The 14,259-nt window shown below is 55.2% G+C and overlaps 1 protein-coding gene across 1 annotated transcript; it reads left to right on the top strand.

Annotated features, from left to right (window-relative positions):
• The first annotated feature begins 3,808 nt into the window (after window positions 1–3,808).
• On the top strand, window positions 3,809–13,909 carry MPO (myeloperoxidase). Its single transcript, XM_029212100.1, has 14 exons — window positions 3,809–3,833; window positions 3,993–4,070; window positions 4,220–4,313; window positions 4,855–5,030; window positions 5,227–5,350; window positions 5,450–5,579; window positions 5,650–5,856; window positions 6,703–7,021; window positions 8,827–8,987; window positions 10,352–10,607; window positions 11,072–11,242; window positions 12,017–12,254; window positions 12,969–13,183; window positions 13,821–13,909. The coding sequence occupies exons 2-13, from the start codon at window positions 3,995–3,997 to the stop codon at window positions 13,174–13,176; spliced, it is 2,160 nt and encodes a 719-aa protein (XP_029067933.1). The 5' UTR covers window positions 3,809–3,833; window positions 3,993–3,994; the 3' UTR covers window positions 13,177–13,183; window positions 13,821–13,909.
• Window positions 13,910–14,259: the final 350 nt, after the last annotated feature.

Here is a 14,259-nt window from a genome sequence, read left to right as displayed (position 1 = left end):
CACACACACACACACACACACACACACACACACACACACACACACACAGGAAATCTGGCTGTAATCCCAACTGAACTGTTTCCTAAACAGCATTAAGAAAGAACAAGCTGTTTTGCAAGCAGTAGCAGAGAAAGCCCGTTACCCCATAGACAGTTGGATTTCACCCTAGGAGTGGGGGTGTTTGGGAAGGCAAATGGAGAGAAGGAGGGCAGTAGGTGTGGGTGGGTGGAGGGGCTCCCTCAAAGGACTATAGTCATGAGGTGTAGCAGTCTCAGCAGTGCCCTCCAGAGGCCACCCCCAGGATAGGGAGCTAGCGGGTAAGTTGTGGGACAAGGCTTGTCTGAAATATCTCCTCTGGCAGACATTCTCCTTCTGGTTATTCTGCGTGCTGAGAAGCCCTCTGAGCCTCAATTACACCTGAGCCAGACAAATAGGTCCTAGATGAGGGATCAACAGAGATACAGACTGGGCAGCCTTACAGTGGTCCCACCTGGGCCATTATTAATTGGTTGGAAACATCATAAAGAGCATCTCACATCATCACAGAGCATCTCAAACCTCTGCACACAAGTGGAGACCCACAGCCCCTGCCCTGAGCCAAAGGCAGGTGGTTTGGGGATTATAAATCTTGAGAATTCTACCCCCTCCACATGGATAGAGAGTGAAGGGCATTTTAACGTCATCCTTTGAAAAGGCTTTAGTTTTTCATTCATTGCCTCAACACCACCTGTGAGAAATCAGGGCAGGTCTCTTGACGCCCATGAATCACTGCAACGTCTCCTGCATGGCACTTGGCCTCTGCGCCTGTCCCCTCAGTGCACCTTCCACTTGGCAGCCCAAGCGAGCTTTCTAAAATGAACTCTGACCATGCACTTCAGGGCCTTCATGGCTCCCTGGAGCCTTCAGGACAAGAACTTCTCAGGAGGTCAGCAAGAGCGTTGTGTCCTGGGCCTCTGCCTATGTTATCAGCCTCATCTTGCCCCACCCTGTCCCTCATGTTGGAACTGCCTGGACGAAGCCCACCTGTGTCAAGGCTTTTGCTGTGTCATCCTCTGGGTCCAGAATGCTCTTCCTCCCCGTGTCCAACTTATAAACATTCTTCAAGACAGTCTCAAGCACCAATTCCTCAAAAAAGGCCTTCTTTGATGCTCCTTAAGAACCCTGCACAAGGCTGTTGGGCTGCCATCGGTCTGCATCCCCCTGTGCTCACGGAGGAAAGGGCCTTTGCTCAACGGAGGGCACCCAACGGCCAGCACAGTACCTGTCATGTGCGGGGGCTCAGTACCTACTCATTGAGTAAATGCCTGAGTGAAAGGTCAGCAATAAACCTGCAGAGGCCACTGGGTAAACAGCACTCATTTGTAAGTCAAGAGACCTGACAACTAGAGTTTTCTGAGCTGTGCCACACTGCTGCCCTAGGCAAAGTTATTTCCTTCCCAGACCTCCATCTTTCTCATGTGTGCTATGGGGAACTTGTATTAAATGTCTCTTACCTCTTGGGCTCTGACAATTCCCTTAAAAGAGTAAAGGAACACTAATTGTCAGAGTTGATGAGGGCGATGGGGAACAGGTGCTCCCACGCATGGCTGATGGGAGGGTGAAAGCCTTATAAACGTGGATACCCAAATATGCAGCAATTTTACTTCTAGGACTTTTTACCCAAGGAAATGACTGAACATGCGACTAGAGATTTAACTCCACGGATAATGGCCCTAGCACTGCTTACAACAGTGAAAATAGGGAATGACCCAAGTATCTAACAAGAGAGGATTAGTGAATAAAACATAGTATTTCATACCAAATATTACGCAGACATAGAAATGAAATAAATCTCTTTTTATTGACAGAGAGATGTCCAGGCTAAATTAAGTATTAAAAGATTGTAAATTGTAGGGGCTTCCCTGGTGGCACAGTGGTTAAGAATCCGGCTGCCAATGCAGGGGACACGGGTTCGAGCCCTGGTCTGGGAAGATCCCACATGCTGCGGAGCAACTAAGTCCTTGTGTCACAACTACTGAGCCTGCGCTCTAGGGCCCGCGAGCCACAACTACCAAAGCACGCACGCCTAGAGCCCGTGCTCCGCAACGGAGAGTAGCCCCCGCTTGCCACAACTAGAGAAAGCCTGCGCACAGCAACGAAGACCCAACACAGCCAAAAATAAATAAATAAATAAATTTAAAAAGTAGATTGTAAAATAAGATTTAAAGTAATAGTAAATATTTAAAATAATATATATTTTTGGCCTCACCACGTGGCTTGTGGGATCTTAGTTCCCTGACCAGGGATTGAACCCAGGCCATGGCATGAAAGCGCCAAGTCCTAACCATTGGACTGCCAGGGAACTCCCCTAAAGTATGTTCTTATCACTGTTTAAAATACATATTATATCTACATATAGGATATAAAATTATGAAATCGGGTTATTGGTGAGTGGTGGGATTATGGGAAATTATTTTCCTTCCTGCTTCTAATTTATGTGAAAGATGGCAAACCTGGAGAGAAAAAAAATTACACATAACCTCACCTGATTGTAAATATTTTATTTACTTATTCTATAACATTTCATGTATGGAAATATATGTTACTTACAGGATGAAAAAAAAAGTATTTTCAAAAGCGTATAAAACTCTAGAACCTGATTCACAAAGAGCCATTCGTCCAAGTTCACCCATAGCAAGTACCTGGCAGAACAAGGCTGGAAGAATGCCCTCCTCTCTCATGGGCCCCTGGACTCTGCTTCCTGGCAGATGACAGGATCACTGGGCACATCGGGAAGATGTCTCTGTCCCTTGTTCCTTGGCCAAGATGTGGTCTGGGCACAGAAGGCGAGAGTGAATGCAGGAGGGTATCTGAAGGTAGGAGGTGTGGGTAGACCAAACAGGACATGGGGGCCACGGCTGGCACGTGCCCAGCCTGACGAGGGCACAGGGAGGTGGACAGACACAGTCATTAGTCGTAGGGTACATTTCCTGCTGCGGAATGGCAGTCCCTTTGCCAGTCTTCCCCAGGGCTTCTCCCTCTTCTATTTCAAAAGTTTAATGCAAATCCTAACGACAATGATCTTGTCCCTGGGAGGCACTGGGCTGTGTCACCCAACTGACCACTAACCACAACCAGCTCGCTTCTCTCCTGGTTCCTGAAATCTGGGGGCAGATGGTGGGGATGTTGGAGACAGCCCCCTACCAAAAGCCAAGAGGAAAGGGGATGAAGAGAGGGATAGAGGAAGTTAACCTTGGTCCTCAGCCCATGGCCCCCAGGGTCTTCTTTCCTGTGAAGCCCAACGGTCCCCAGCCAGATTTCCTGTCCCTTTAGCCTTCTCCAAGAATGGAGGGCTGCCCATCAAGGTTGGCCACAGGGGTCAGGTTACTGTTGGGGGTGGGGCAAGGTGTCCTGAGGCAGATCGGGCCATCATCACTCCAGGTCTCTCCTTCACCTTCTGTTTCCCATAATTCCTTAGGTTGTCAGTTCCTAACTTTTGTCCCTTTCAAAGGAACCTTGGATACTCAGTTGAACCAGAATTTTGGAGGGGGTGTGGTTAGTTGTCGGCGCCCCCTGGGGACAGCACTGGTCTAGACACACAACGGGGAGCTGAGAAACTCTGGGGGTGCTAAGTTCAAAGGCTGGAGACAGTTCTGGTCCCTCCTCTCCTGCCCGTGTCACCCATATCAGAGAACTCTTCCTAAGCACCCCGGGCCCAGGTGGGGAGGAGAGAGAGTTCAGTCTCCAGGGGCGGGCCTCATCTGCCCTGCCCCTCCCCCAGCTTGGAGGACATAAAAGCCCAGATTTAGCTAAGAGGTGATGTCAATGTCAGCTGGAGCACGGGAACTTTGGAGGCAGGGTCCTGGACTCCGTCTGTTGGCAGAACCCACTGAGGGGGCACTGGGGGGTTAAGGTGGGAGTGAGGGGCCTGGGAGGAGAGGGACATGGGGCTCTCTTCTCCCTAAATGCCCTGTGGGCTTTGGACACTTACTGGGCTTGGGGTCTTGCTGCAGAGATGAAGCTGCCCCTGGGCCTAGCAGGACTCCTGGTCATTCTAGCCATGCCCCAGCCTTCTGAGGGTGCCGCTCCAGGTAACAGTTCAGAAGGAAGGGAAAAGGTGGTGTGCTGGGGGAGGTTCTGAGTCCCCGGGATGCCTTTCCTCAGTGTAAGCCACCCGGGCTCTAGGGCCTGATGGGGGCTTTGGGCCCATTCCTTACCTCGTGACCCCTGTTCTGGGCAGCTGTCCTGGGGGAAGTGGAGACCTCGGTGGTGCTGACCTGCATGGAGGAGGCCAAGCGGCTAGTGGACAAAGCCTACAAGGAGCGGCGGGAAAGGTGGGGCGCCGGGGAACGGCGTGGTTCTGGGCAAGGCTGTCCCAGGCCTTTCAGAGAAGGAACAGGCAGTGGGGAATTTGTGGCTGGGCGTGGGGCCCTCTGTCTGTCAGTCTTTATTTTTTTTTTTTGCGGTACGCGGGCCTCTCACTGTTGTGGCCTCTCCCGTTGCGGAGCACAGGCTCTGGACGCGCAGGCTCAGCGGCCATGGCTCACGGGCCCAGCCGCTCCGCGGCATGTGGGATCTTCCCGGACCGGGGCACGAACCCATGTCCCCTGTATCGGCAGGCGGACTCTCAACAACTGCGCCACCAGGGAAGCCCTGTCAGTCTTTTTATCTCTGGGTGCGAGAACATTTTCCAAACCATGCCTCCCGTGGCCTGGGCTCTGGGCACCCAGGTCCAAACCCCGTTTAAAAAGAGAAACCTGCTTCCTAACTGTGGGTCTGTCTACACTGTCCTCTGTGTCCAGAACCCTGGGCTGGGGCTGTGCTGAGTGTCTCTGCCTCCCTTCTCTGGCCCTCACTCCTCCCTCCCCCAAGCAGCATCAAGCAGCGTCTTCACAGTGGCTCAGCCAGCCCCATGGAACTCCTGTCCTACTTCAAGCAGCCAGTGGCAGCCACCAGGACAGCTGTGAGGGCTGCTGACTACCTGCACGTGGCCCTAGGCCTGCTGGAGAGGAAGCTGCGGCCCCTGTGGCCAGGCCGCTTCAATGTCACAGGTACCATTCCCTCTACATCCCCAGACCCTCGCTCAATCCCAGTGGTTCCCCCAACCCCTCTTTCCAGGGAGTCTCAGCAGGCATCCTAGCGTCCCCTCCATGTCCTCAGACCACACCCCCCAACCGAGGCTCCCCAGCAGAGGATAGAAAATAGAATCTCAGCTCCCACTCGCCCCCTACTTTCCCGGCCCCGCAGACGTGCTGACACCTGCCCAGCTGAATCTGCTGTCCAAGACTAGCGGCTGCGCCTACCAGGACCTGGGGGTGAGGTGCCCAGAGGAGGACCAGTACCGAACCATCACCGGGCAGTGCAACAACAGGTGCGGCCGCTGGGGACCTCCCCTCGGCGGGCGGGTGGTGGCTAGAGGGGGGTGGTCCCGACCACATGGCGTCAGCGCCCTGTTCCCCCACCTCTGCAGGCGCAGCCCCACGCTAGGGGCCTCCAACCGCGCCTTTGCGCGCTGGCTGCCGGCGGAGTACGAGGACGGCTTCTCCCTGCCCTTCGGCTGGACGCCCGGGGTCAAGCGCAACGGCTTCCCGGTGCCCCTGGTGAGCCCAGGCCCGCGGAGTGGGAGAGGCCCAGCCGAGGCCAGGGCCCCTGACTCCCCGTGTCCCGCAGGCTCGCGCCGTCTCGAACGACATCGTGCGCTTCCCCACGGAGAACCTGACCCCGGACCAGGAGCGCTCGCTCATGTTCATGCAGTGGGGCCAGCTGCTCGACCACGACCTCGACTTCACCCCCGAGCCAGCCGCCCGTGTCTCCTTCCTCACTGGCATCAACTGTGAGACCAGCTGCCTGCAGCAGCCTCCCTGCTTCCCGCTCAAGGTACTCCCTCCCTGCCCCACCGGCCAGCCTGCCGGGTCGCGGGAGGGGCAGCGTTCCCGGAAGGGAACACCTCCCTCCGTGCCCAGCCTTCCTTCCCTGGCTCCCAGCAAGGCTGGCCCTGAGCCTCCATCCCCCGCCACTCTGGGCTAGGGACCTTCCCACCGTCCCTCAAACCTCTGTGTGCAGGTGCCGGGGGCTCAGTCCTCCTCCCTCCCCACTCACGGGCTCCCTCTCCCCAAGCCCACATCACACAGAGTCTGGGTTTTGGGGTTGGAGCCGGGCTGAGAGTGGGCTGGTTGGTCGAGGCACGTGCAGAGTAGGTAGACGAGGGGAGAAAGAAGGAAGGAGGATCCGAGAGAGAGGGAGACAGAGACACAGGGGCCAAAGGGAGAGAGACACAGGGGCCAGAGTGAGAGAGAGGAAGGGGAAAGGAAGAGGAGGCCCCCGGAGAGTGTAGAGACCAGATCTAGAGAACAGAGGAGGGAGGAGCAGAGACAGAAAAGAGGAGAGAAAGGAGGTTTGGGGGGAGGGGTCAGAGGACTGGCCACACCCCCTTCAGGGGCCCCACATCCCCCACGCCAGCATCCTACTCGTCACCCCTCCAGCTCGGAGGCGCTCTGCTGGTGGAACCTCAGGCTGATCCCCTGGGGGCCTTGAGACGCCTTCCTGCCGGCCGAGGGGGCCGAGGAGCTCCGTTTTAGTATCTGGGTTGCCCCCTCTGGTCCTGGGCTCTAGGCTGCTTCCGAGGTGGGAATTAAGGCCTTCAGGAGGGTGGGTGGGGGAAAGCCGCTCCTGATCTCTGTCCCTGTCCTCGGCGAGCCCGCCGGGCCTCTCTCTGTGCCGCAGATCCCACCCGATGACCCCCGCATCAAGAACCAACGCGACTGCATCCCTTTCTTCCGCTCCAGCCCGGCCTGCAAAGGGAGCAACATCACCGTCCGCAACCAGATCAACGCGCTCACCTCCTTCGTGGACGCCAGCATGGTGTATGGCAGTGAGGACCCCTTGGCCATGAAGCTGCGCAACCTGACCAACCAGCTGGGGCTGCTGGCCGTCAACACCCGCTTCCATGACAACGGCCGGGCCCTGCTGCCCTTTGACAACCTGCACGATGACCCCTGCCTCCTCACCAACCGCACCGCGAACATCCCCTGCTTCCTGGCAGGTCAGTCTTGGGCAGGGACCTGGGCTGACGCAGGGGTGCCCCCTACCAGAGCCACAGCGGGCCTGTTTGAGAACCCCTTGTGGGTTTGCATTTAGAGAGACTGTCCTCATCAACTTCATGATGTTAATCCAGTTGCCTTGGTAACAAGTTGGATGGAGCCAGAGAGGCGAAACAGAAACAAAACCCCAAACCAACAAAAACAATAACCCCAAACCTAAGAAGGAGACTCAGGGATGGCCAAGGAGCGAGCCTCTGTCCATCTGTTCAACCCTTTCTCTGTCGTTCTCTTTCCCTCTGGACTCTGGGAGAGAGGAAAGTTGAGTCCTCCAGGAACAGGGAACTGAAGGGACAGAGAGCAACATGGTACCCTCACCCTCTAGAATCACAGTATCCAATGTGGTAGCCACTAGCCACACATGGCTATTTTCATTTACGTGTAAGTTAATTTAAATGAACTTAAATTAAAAACAAGATTCCTCCACAGCGCTAGCTACATTTCAAATGCTCAACAGCCTCGTAGGCTAGTGGCTTCCATATAGGACAGCTCAAATGTAGAACATTTCCATCTTCATGTTCTATTGGACAGAGCTGCTCCAGCACATCACCACCTATCCACCTTGATTCCCTGTAATAAGAGAGGGTGGGATTTTCGATTTAAACAACTGGCATTTCTGGGGATATGGTTGGGGCAATGATGGTGGTAGTGCCCAGAAATTTTACGCTTTTACCTTTAAACCCAACAGTGGGTCTGAGGCCTTTCTCTCTGGCCTCCCAACCTCACCTCCTGGTGGCTCCTGATGGGTGGGCCCTGGGGAGGAGAATCAAGGTCAGCACCAGTGTGGGCTTTTCTGGGCTAGTGGGGGAAGAGCAGCACTCCTTGGCCTCCTCATGGTGTTGAGCCACATGTTCCCAGCCTGGATGGTCATGACCTCTGTCAGGTTGTGGGAAGGAAAAGCTGCTCTCAGAGAATATCCTTCTCAACAAACTTTAGAGCTGTGGAGGACTGAACCCAGTGTCCTGCAGAAATGGGCTTGGCCCTAACCCTCTGGTACTTCCAGAGCAGGTTTAGGGGAGGACTTGAGGGATCAGAGGGTCACACTTCGTTCTTTTGCACAGTCTCAGGGGTGGACTTCAAACATCCTGTACCCTGGCTCCCTGCCCTGAGCAGGCTGCACAATTAGCATGCAGTAAGGCGCGGATGGCAGTTCTGAACAGATGGTACTGGCTTTCTAGGGTCCTGTGTTAAGAAGGATTCTGAGGTTGCGTCCAATTTTAGCAGGAGAGAGGGCTGTGATCATTCACTGTGTCTCACATGGACGGGAAAATAGGGAGAGCCAACGTGCCTGCTACTTTTTGGCCTTCCCTGAATCAAGAGAATAAGTCAATCTAGCTGTATTCATGGATCTCCTATTTTGTACCAGGCACTGTGTTAAACCCCATGTGTCTGTGTATACATTGGGTGGGAGGGTCAGATACAAAAAGGCACAAGCCGTGGTCCTTGTCCTCAAGGTGCTACCAGTCTCAGGTGTGGGAAGGTGGCAAGTCTTGTGTCAGATCTGGTGCTTAGTGAATAAGCATCTCTGACCAGCAGTGCCACTAAAGAGAGGAAGAGCTATTATGGTGGACCAGGGCATCAAGGCAGGCTTCCTAGAGGAGGTGTAAACTGAGCATGGCGTGGAAAGATGGGTGGAGAGGAGGGCTGGGTAAGGGGCATTTGAGGCCTTGGCTTGGGAGAGGGTTTCAGTGGAGCAAGTCCTTTCTGGGAGGGAGGTCTTAGGAATGACAGTAGCTCTTGCTTCCGCAAGGGGACACCCGCTCAAGTGAGATGCCTGAGCTCACCTCCATGCACACACTCTTTCTGCGGGAGCACAACCGGCTGGCCACAGAGCTCAAGCGCCTGAACCCCTGCTGGAATGGAGAGAAGCTCTATCAGGAAGCCCGAAAGATCGTGGGAGCCATGGTCCAGGTAGGCGGTCCTGCGCGTCAGTGATGCCAGGGGTCGGCAGACTTGGGATCCAGACATGACTTTGCCACATCTTATCAGTGCAAATTAACCCTCATGAGCTTCAGTTTCTTCATCCATGATACTGTAAGGATTAAAGGACACATATGAAAACACCTGGCAGATACTAAGCACCTGACAAGGGTCACTTGCCTTCCAACGCCTCTTTCCCAGGCTTGCTGACCTTTCTACTGATACTTTCCTGTCCACCAGGAATGGTACTGGGAGGTTTAAACAGGTGGTTCTAAAGTGCCTGGCACACAGTAGCTGTTCAGTAAATGCTTCTCCTTTCCTTCATCTCATCATCACCCTTGGCTCCTTTGCACACTCTCTCTTCTTTATAGCTCTATCACAGGTCACCTGCTCTCCTTATCCTCGCTTATCCATGGGGGGTGTTCTCTGAACTTTTTTTGAAATGTTTAAATGCTTTATTTATTTATTTATTGGCCGCACTACATGGCTTGTGGAATCTTAGTTCCCCGACCAGGGATTGAACTCGTGCCCCCTGCAGTGGAAGCAGAGAGTCCTAACCACTGGACCTCCAGGGGATTTCCCTTCTCCCAACTTTTGATGCTCCAGCATCCCCATTGTCTCCCCAAGACATAAACACACACGCACGCACACACACACACACACACACACACACACACGCACATGCACATGCACACCCCTTGTTAATACTCCTTGACCCTGGAGGAGAGAGAGTTGCTGGAGCTGAGGGTGAATTTTCAATTTGCACTAAGAAAGTGAGATTCATTTAAACCGCAGAGGAAATTCCAGAGTCTAGAATCTAGAGTGGGACTGTTCCATCTCTTTTCTTTTCACTGGGAGAAAGCATCTAGGGTGGCCCTTTTCCATTTTGCTTCCCCTCCTCCTACAGGCAATATATTGAACCCTACTGTGAGCCAGGCACTTGCTGGGCACTGAGTAATTTCAAGAGAAATGAGATACAACCCTTGCCCTCCAGGAGCTAATAAGTTTGTAGGAGAAATGGGACCATGGGTAACAAGGGCAAGGGAGCTACTGCAAGGACTAACAAAGCCCTTTTTTTATGTAATACTTTAGGGCAGAGAGCAGCATAATTACCCGTAATTTACATTTGAGGAACTGGGGCTCAGAGAGGTTAATAACTGGCCCAAGGGCACACAGCTGGCAAGCACTAGAGCTCTGTTTATGCCATTCGGTGCCACTCTGTGAGACTCAGCTCCAGTGCTGTGGGAGGCAAATCTCTGGCCTTATACGAGGGAGGGATCCCCTGAGTCAGGAGCAGGTGAAGAATCTGCTGGGCGGGATGAGTGGAGAGGCTGCTCTGCGTGACTTTTCTTTAGATCATCACTTACCGAGATTACTTGCCCCTGGTGCTGGGGCCGGTGGCCATGAGGAAGTACCTGCCCGAGTACCGCTCCTACAATGACTCGGTGGACCCGCGCATCGCCAACGTCTTTACCAACGCCTTCCGCTATGGCCACACCCTCATCCAGCCCTTCATGTTCCGCCTGAACGATCAGTACCAGCCTATGCAGCCCAACCCTCGTGTTCCGCTCAGCAAGGTCTTTTTTGCCAGCTGGAGGGTTGTGCTGGAAGGTGAGCGGGACCTAAGCCAGGAGTGAGTTAGCTGGCAGCCGAGGGTGGGATGGGGGTGGGCTTCGTCACAGGGAGCTAGGGTGGACCAAATCCTCTTTCCTTCCATCTTTGGGGATCTGATCTGACTTTCCAGCCTCTGACTTTCAAGCAGAGTTCACCTGACTCTGGTGAACTCTGGTGGAGATGGCTTGTAAGGAGCTGGCTCCTTCCTGTGTGTTGTACTGAATAATCCTCAGTGACCCGGGAGGCCAGGGGCTGGGAGCACCTGAGCCTTGTCAGTCTGAATGGCATTAACCCCCCGAGACCTCAAAGCCTCAGTGAGGACCTGCCCGCTGGGGACACCTTGGCACCAGAAGCCGCACATGCCAAGCCCGCTTCTGCAATCCCCCCGGTTCTACCTGACTCCGGTCTGAGCTCTGATACCGAGCCAGATCCTTCCCCCAACCTTGCTCCTCTCGCCCCAGGTGGCATTGACCCCATCCTCCGGGGCCTCATGGCCACGCCTGCGAAGCTGAATCTGCAGAACCAAATCGCGGTGGATGAGATCCGGGAGCGGTTGTTTGAGCAGGTCATGAGGATCGGGCTGGACCTGCCTGCTCTAAACATGCAGCGCAGCCGGGACCACGGCCTCCCAGGTGAGGGCCCCGCCCCTCCCCACCTCCCACTCCAGGGCCTGCCCTCTCCAGTGCCCCCAGCTGCCCAGGGCTCCCCCGAACCCCCAGAACGTTGCTCTTAGGATGCGGTCTGAGGTCAGGCTCCTACTTCTCCCTGGGCCCATCTGCCCCGTTTCCAGCACCTCCCACCTCCTTTGTGTTGCTGTAACCCTCCAACTTAGAGCATCATCGTAATAACCACAAGCCCCCGCCCACAGTCTCAAAATCTGTCTCCATCTCATTTCACTTTGCTTCATTTTACGTGAATTCTGAGGGGAAGAGATTATTATCACCTCCATTTTACTGATGAGGAAACCGAGGCTTGGAGAAATTCAGAATCTGCCCAGGTTCTCCAGCCGCGTCCATGACAGAGCTGGAATTGGAGCCCAGATCAGCCTCACGCCACGCCCGTGCCTGTGTCATAGGACAGCTGGTGTGGCCGATCCTTCTAGACACACTGCACCCATCACGGGTCTGAGATCTCCACAGGGGGCCGGGAGATGCCAGCAGGAGTTATGGCAATTTAGGATTTACCGTAGGGTGGGAGGACAAGGGGAGAAAGAGAGGCTCCTGGAGAGACCCAGCTGTCCCCAGGCCCCTGGAGAGGCCGGAGGGTTCCCTGTGGGGTTTATAGCCTGGTAGCAGCCCCTCTGTGTCCTCCCCTCCCTCAGGTACCTCAGTACGTGGCCTCGCTGTGTTGGGAAGGTGGCCTTTCTGGGACCCACCCACGGGCATCTCTCCCCTCCCCCCATACAGGGTACAATGCCTGGAGGCGCTTCTGCGGGCTTCCGCAGCCCAGCACGGTGGGCGAGCTGGGCACGGTCCTGAAGAACCTGGACCTGGCGAGGAAGCTGATGGCCCAGTACGGCACGCCCAACAACATCGACATCTGGATGGGTGGTGTGGCCGAGCCCCTGAACAGCAAAGGCCGCGTGGGCCTGCTGCTCGCCTGCCTCATCGGGACCCAGTTCAGGAAGCTCCGCGATGGCGATCGGTGAGGACGGAGGCCGAGGGGCTCAGGCCCGCTGCGTGGCGGTGGGCCTGTCCCTGACCCTCGGGGGCCCCAGCTTCCTCCTGCTAGAAGGAGTGCATTCTGGGGAGCCTCAGGGTCATCCCTAATGCGCCCTGAATCTGTTGGCGGCGCAGCAAGGAGGGACCTGGACCCCTGGTTGTAAAGGAGGGAAGAGAGAAAATGCCACTCGTAGTCACTTCTTCTCCGGGTCCCGGGCTGCCGCCACGGCACCGCCGATCTCTGTTGAAAAGTCCCATCCTCGCTTTCCCACGGCTGCTCCTGGGGTCCTGACATCTATCACACCCAGTTCTACCCTAGCCTGAATCGCGCCTTTGGGATCATTTTTAAAAGGTGTCCCACTCCAGGTGGACAAATTATAAGCCACCCCCAAGGGCCTTTCTCCCCACGTGGATGTAGCCCTGGCTACACTGTGAATGAGTGGGGGCCTGGCTCCCAGTCTGTCATCAGCGGTGCCCGGAGGCTGCTGGGGCGTGGGCGGGGGAGGCAGCTGGGCAGCTGTGAGTGGGGCTCTATTTGTTTGAACCCCCCTGGGCTGCCTGAGGGCCTGGAGCTCCCCCGTGCTGTGGGGCCGGTGTCTGCCGTGGTCCTCTGTCATCCGGGAGCATCTCCAGCCAGTGGATGCCCTCCCGGCCCAGGAGGGCCTCAGGCACGATGGCCAGCGGTGTTCCCGTGCAGGTTTTGGTGGCAGAACAAGGGCGTGTTCAGCCCGCAGCAACAGCAGGCCCTGGCCAAGATCTCCTTGCCCCGCATCATCTGTGACAACACAGGCATCACCGTCGTGTCCAAGAACAACATCTTCGAGTCCAACACGTTCCCTCGGGACTTTGTCAACTGCAGTGCACTCCCTGCGTTGGACTTGGGTTCCTGGAGGGACAGGGACTAGAGGCTGGGTAAGGGGGGTGCAGTGGTGAGGTGAAGGTTGGGCATACCTGGGCTGGCCAATTGGAACCACAGAGATCTCCCTTCCTTAGGTGGGCCCATCCCTGTTCTGGGTGCCAGCCAGAAAAACCAATGACTAGACATTCATTCGTGTGTGTGTGTGTGTGCGCGCGCGCGCGCGTACGTGCGCAATGAATATAAATTGCATTTTGTGTGTGTGTGTGAACATGGGTAGTATTTTGTGTGCGTTGGGTTCAAATCCTGCGTCTGCAGCTCACCAGCTATGTGACCTTGAACAAGTTCCTCAACCTTTGCTAAGCCTGAATTTTCTTCTCTGTAAATAACAGCTATCACGGCTCCTTAGAAGGTCCATTTGCATTCTCTAGTACTCGGTTTATCGAGCACTTACTACCTGCCAGGCACTGTGCTAGGCATGGGAAACATACAGAAAAAGTCAGACACCATTTCTGCCCTCACAGAGCTTATACCTTGAGAGGGTCCGGGTAGCAGAGGTGAACCAGCGACCCCAGAGGAGTGGCTAGTAGCAGTGGGGCTGTGGGTGGTAGTTGAGTTATGGGCCCGTGCGAGCCAGGCTCAGTCCCTGGCTGCCCTTTGTCTTCCTTACTCTCTTCCCTTGCTTTGTCACAGGAGCCCGCCTGGAGAGGGACTGGGGCCCACTGGCCCTTTGTACCGTTTGTTTGTACCTGATGATTATGATAATAAAACATCACTGATGGGGATCTTTGCTGTGTCTGCAGTGGGGCTGGACCCTCAGCATGAGGCTTGTTCTGGGCTCTGAACTTGAACCAGGGGGGTCAGTGCTGCAGGGCCCTTTCTGAACTGGGGGTCAGGACATCCAGGAGTCCTCCTTTGGCCGATTCATACGTGGAAGGCAGTCAGTTCTTAGAAGCCTAGGGGCCAGGCCAAACCAAGCAGACCCTCTTCGCTCACCTTCCCCGGGGAACGGGGATTGTGGTCCCCAAGCCCTTCTGTTCGTGCATTGCTCTGGGAAGTATTTGCTACGTGCTCATTCTGTGTCAGGCCGGGAAATAGAGGGGACACACACTTTTACTGCAGGAGAGGAAGA

Source organism: Monodon monoceros, unplaced genomic scaffold (assembly GCF_005190385.1).
Source record: "Monodon monoceros isolate NGI ecotype Baffin Bay Population unplaced genomic scaffold, NGI_Narwhal_1 Super_Scaffold_9, whole genome shotgun sequence".
NCBI lineage: Eukaryota > Metazoa > Chordata > Mammalia > Artiodactyla > Monodontidae > Monodon > Monodon monoceros.
This window is presented reverse-complemented; position numbering and strand designations above follow the sequence as displayed.

Excerpts from the sequence above, each read along its gene's own strand:
- MPO (XM_029212100.1), top strand. The coding sequence starts at position 3,995 with ATGAAGCTGCCCCTGGGCCTAGCAGGACTCCTGGTCATTCTAGCCATG. Across the intron at positions 10,608-11,071 it reads CTGGAGGGTTGTGCTGGAAG|GTGGCATTGACCCCATCCTC; the intron begins GTGAGCGGGACC and ends CTCTCGCCCCAG. Across the intron at positions 11,243-12,016 it reads CCGGGACCACGGCCTCCCAG|GGTACAATGCCTGGAGGCGC; the intron begins GTGAGGGCCCCG and ends CCCCCCATACAG.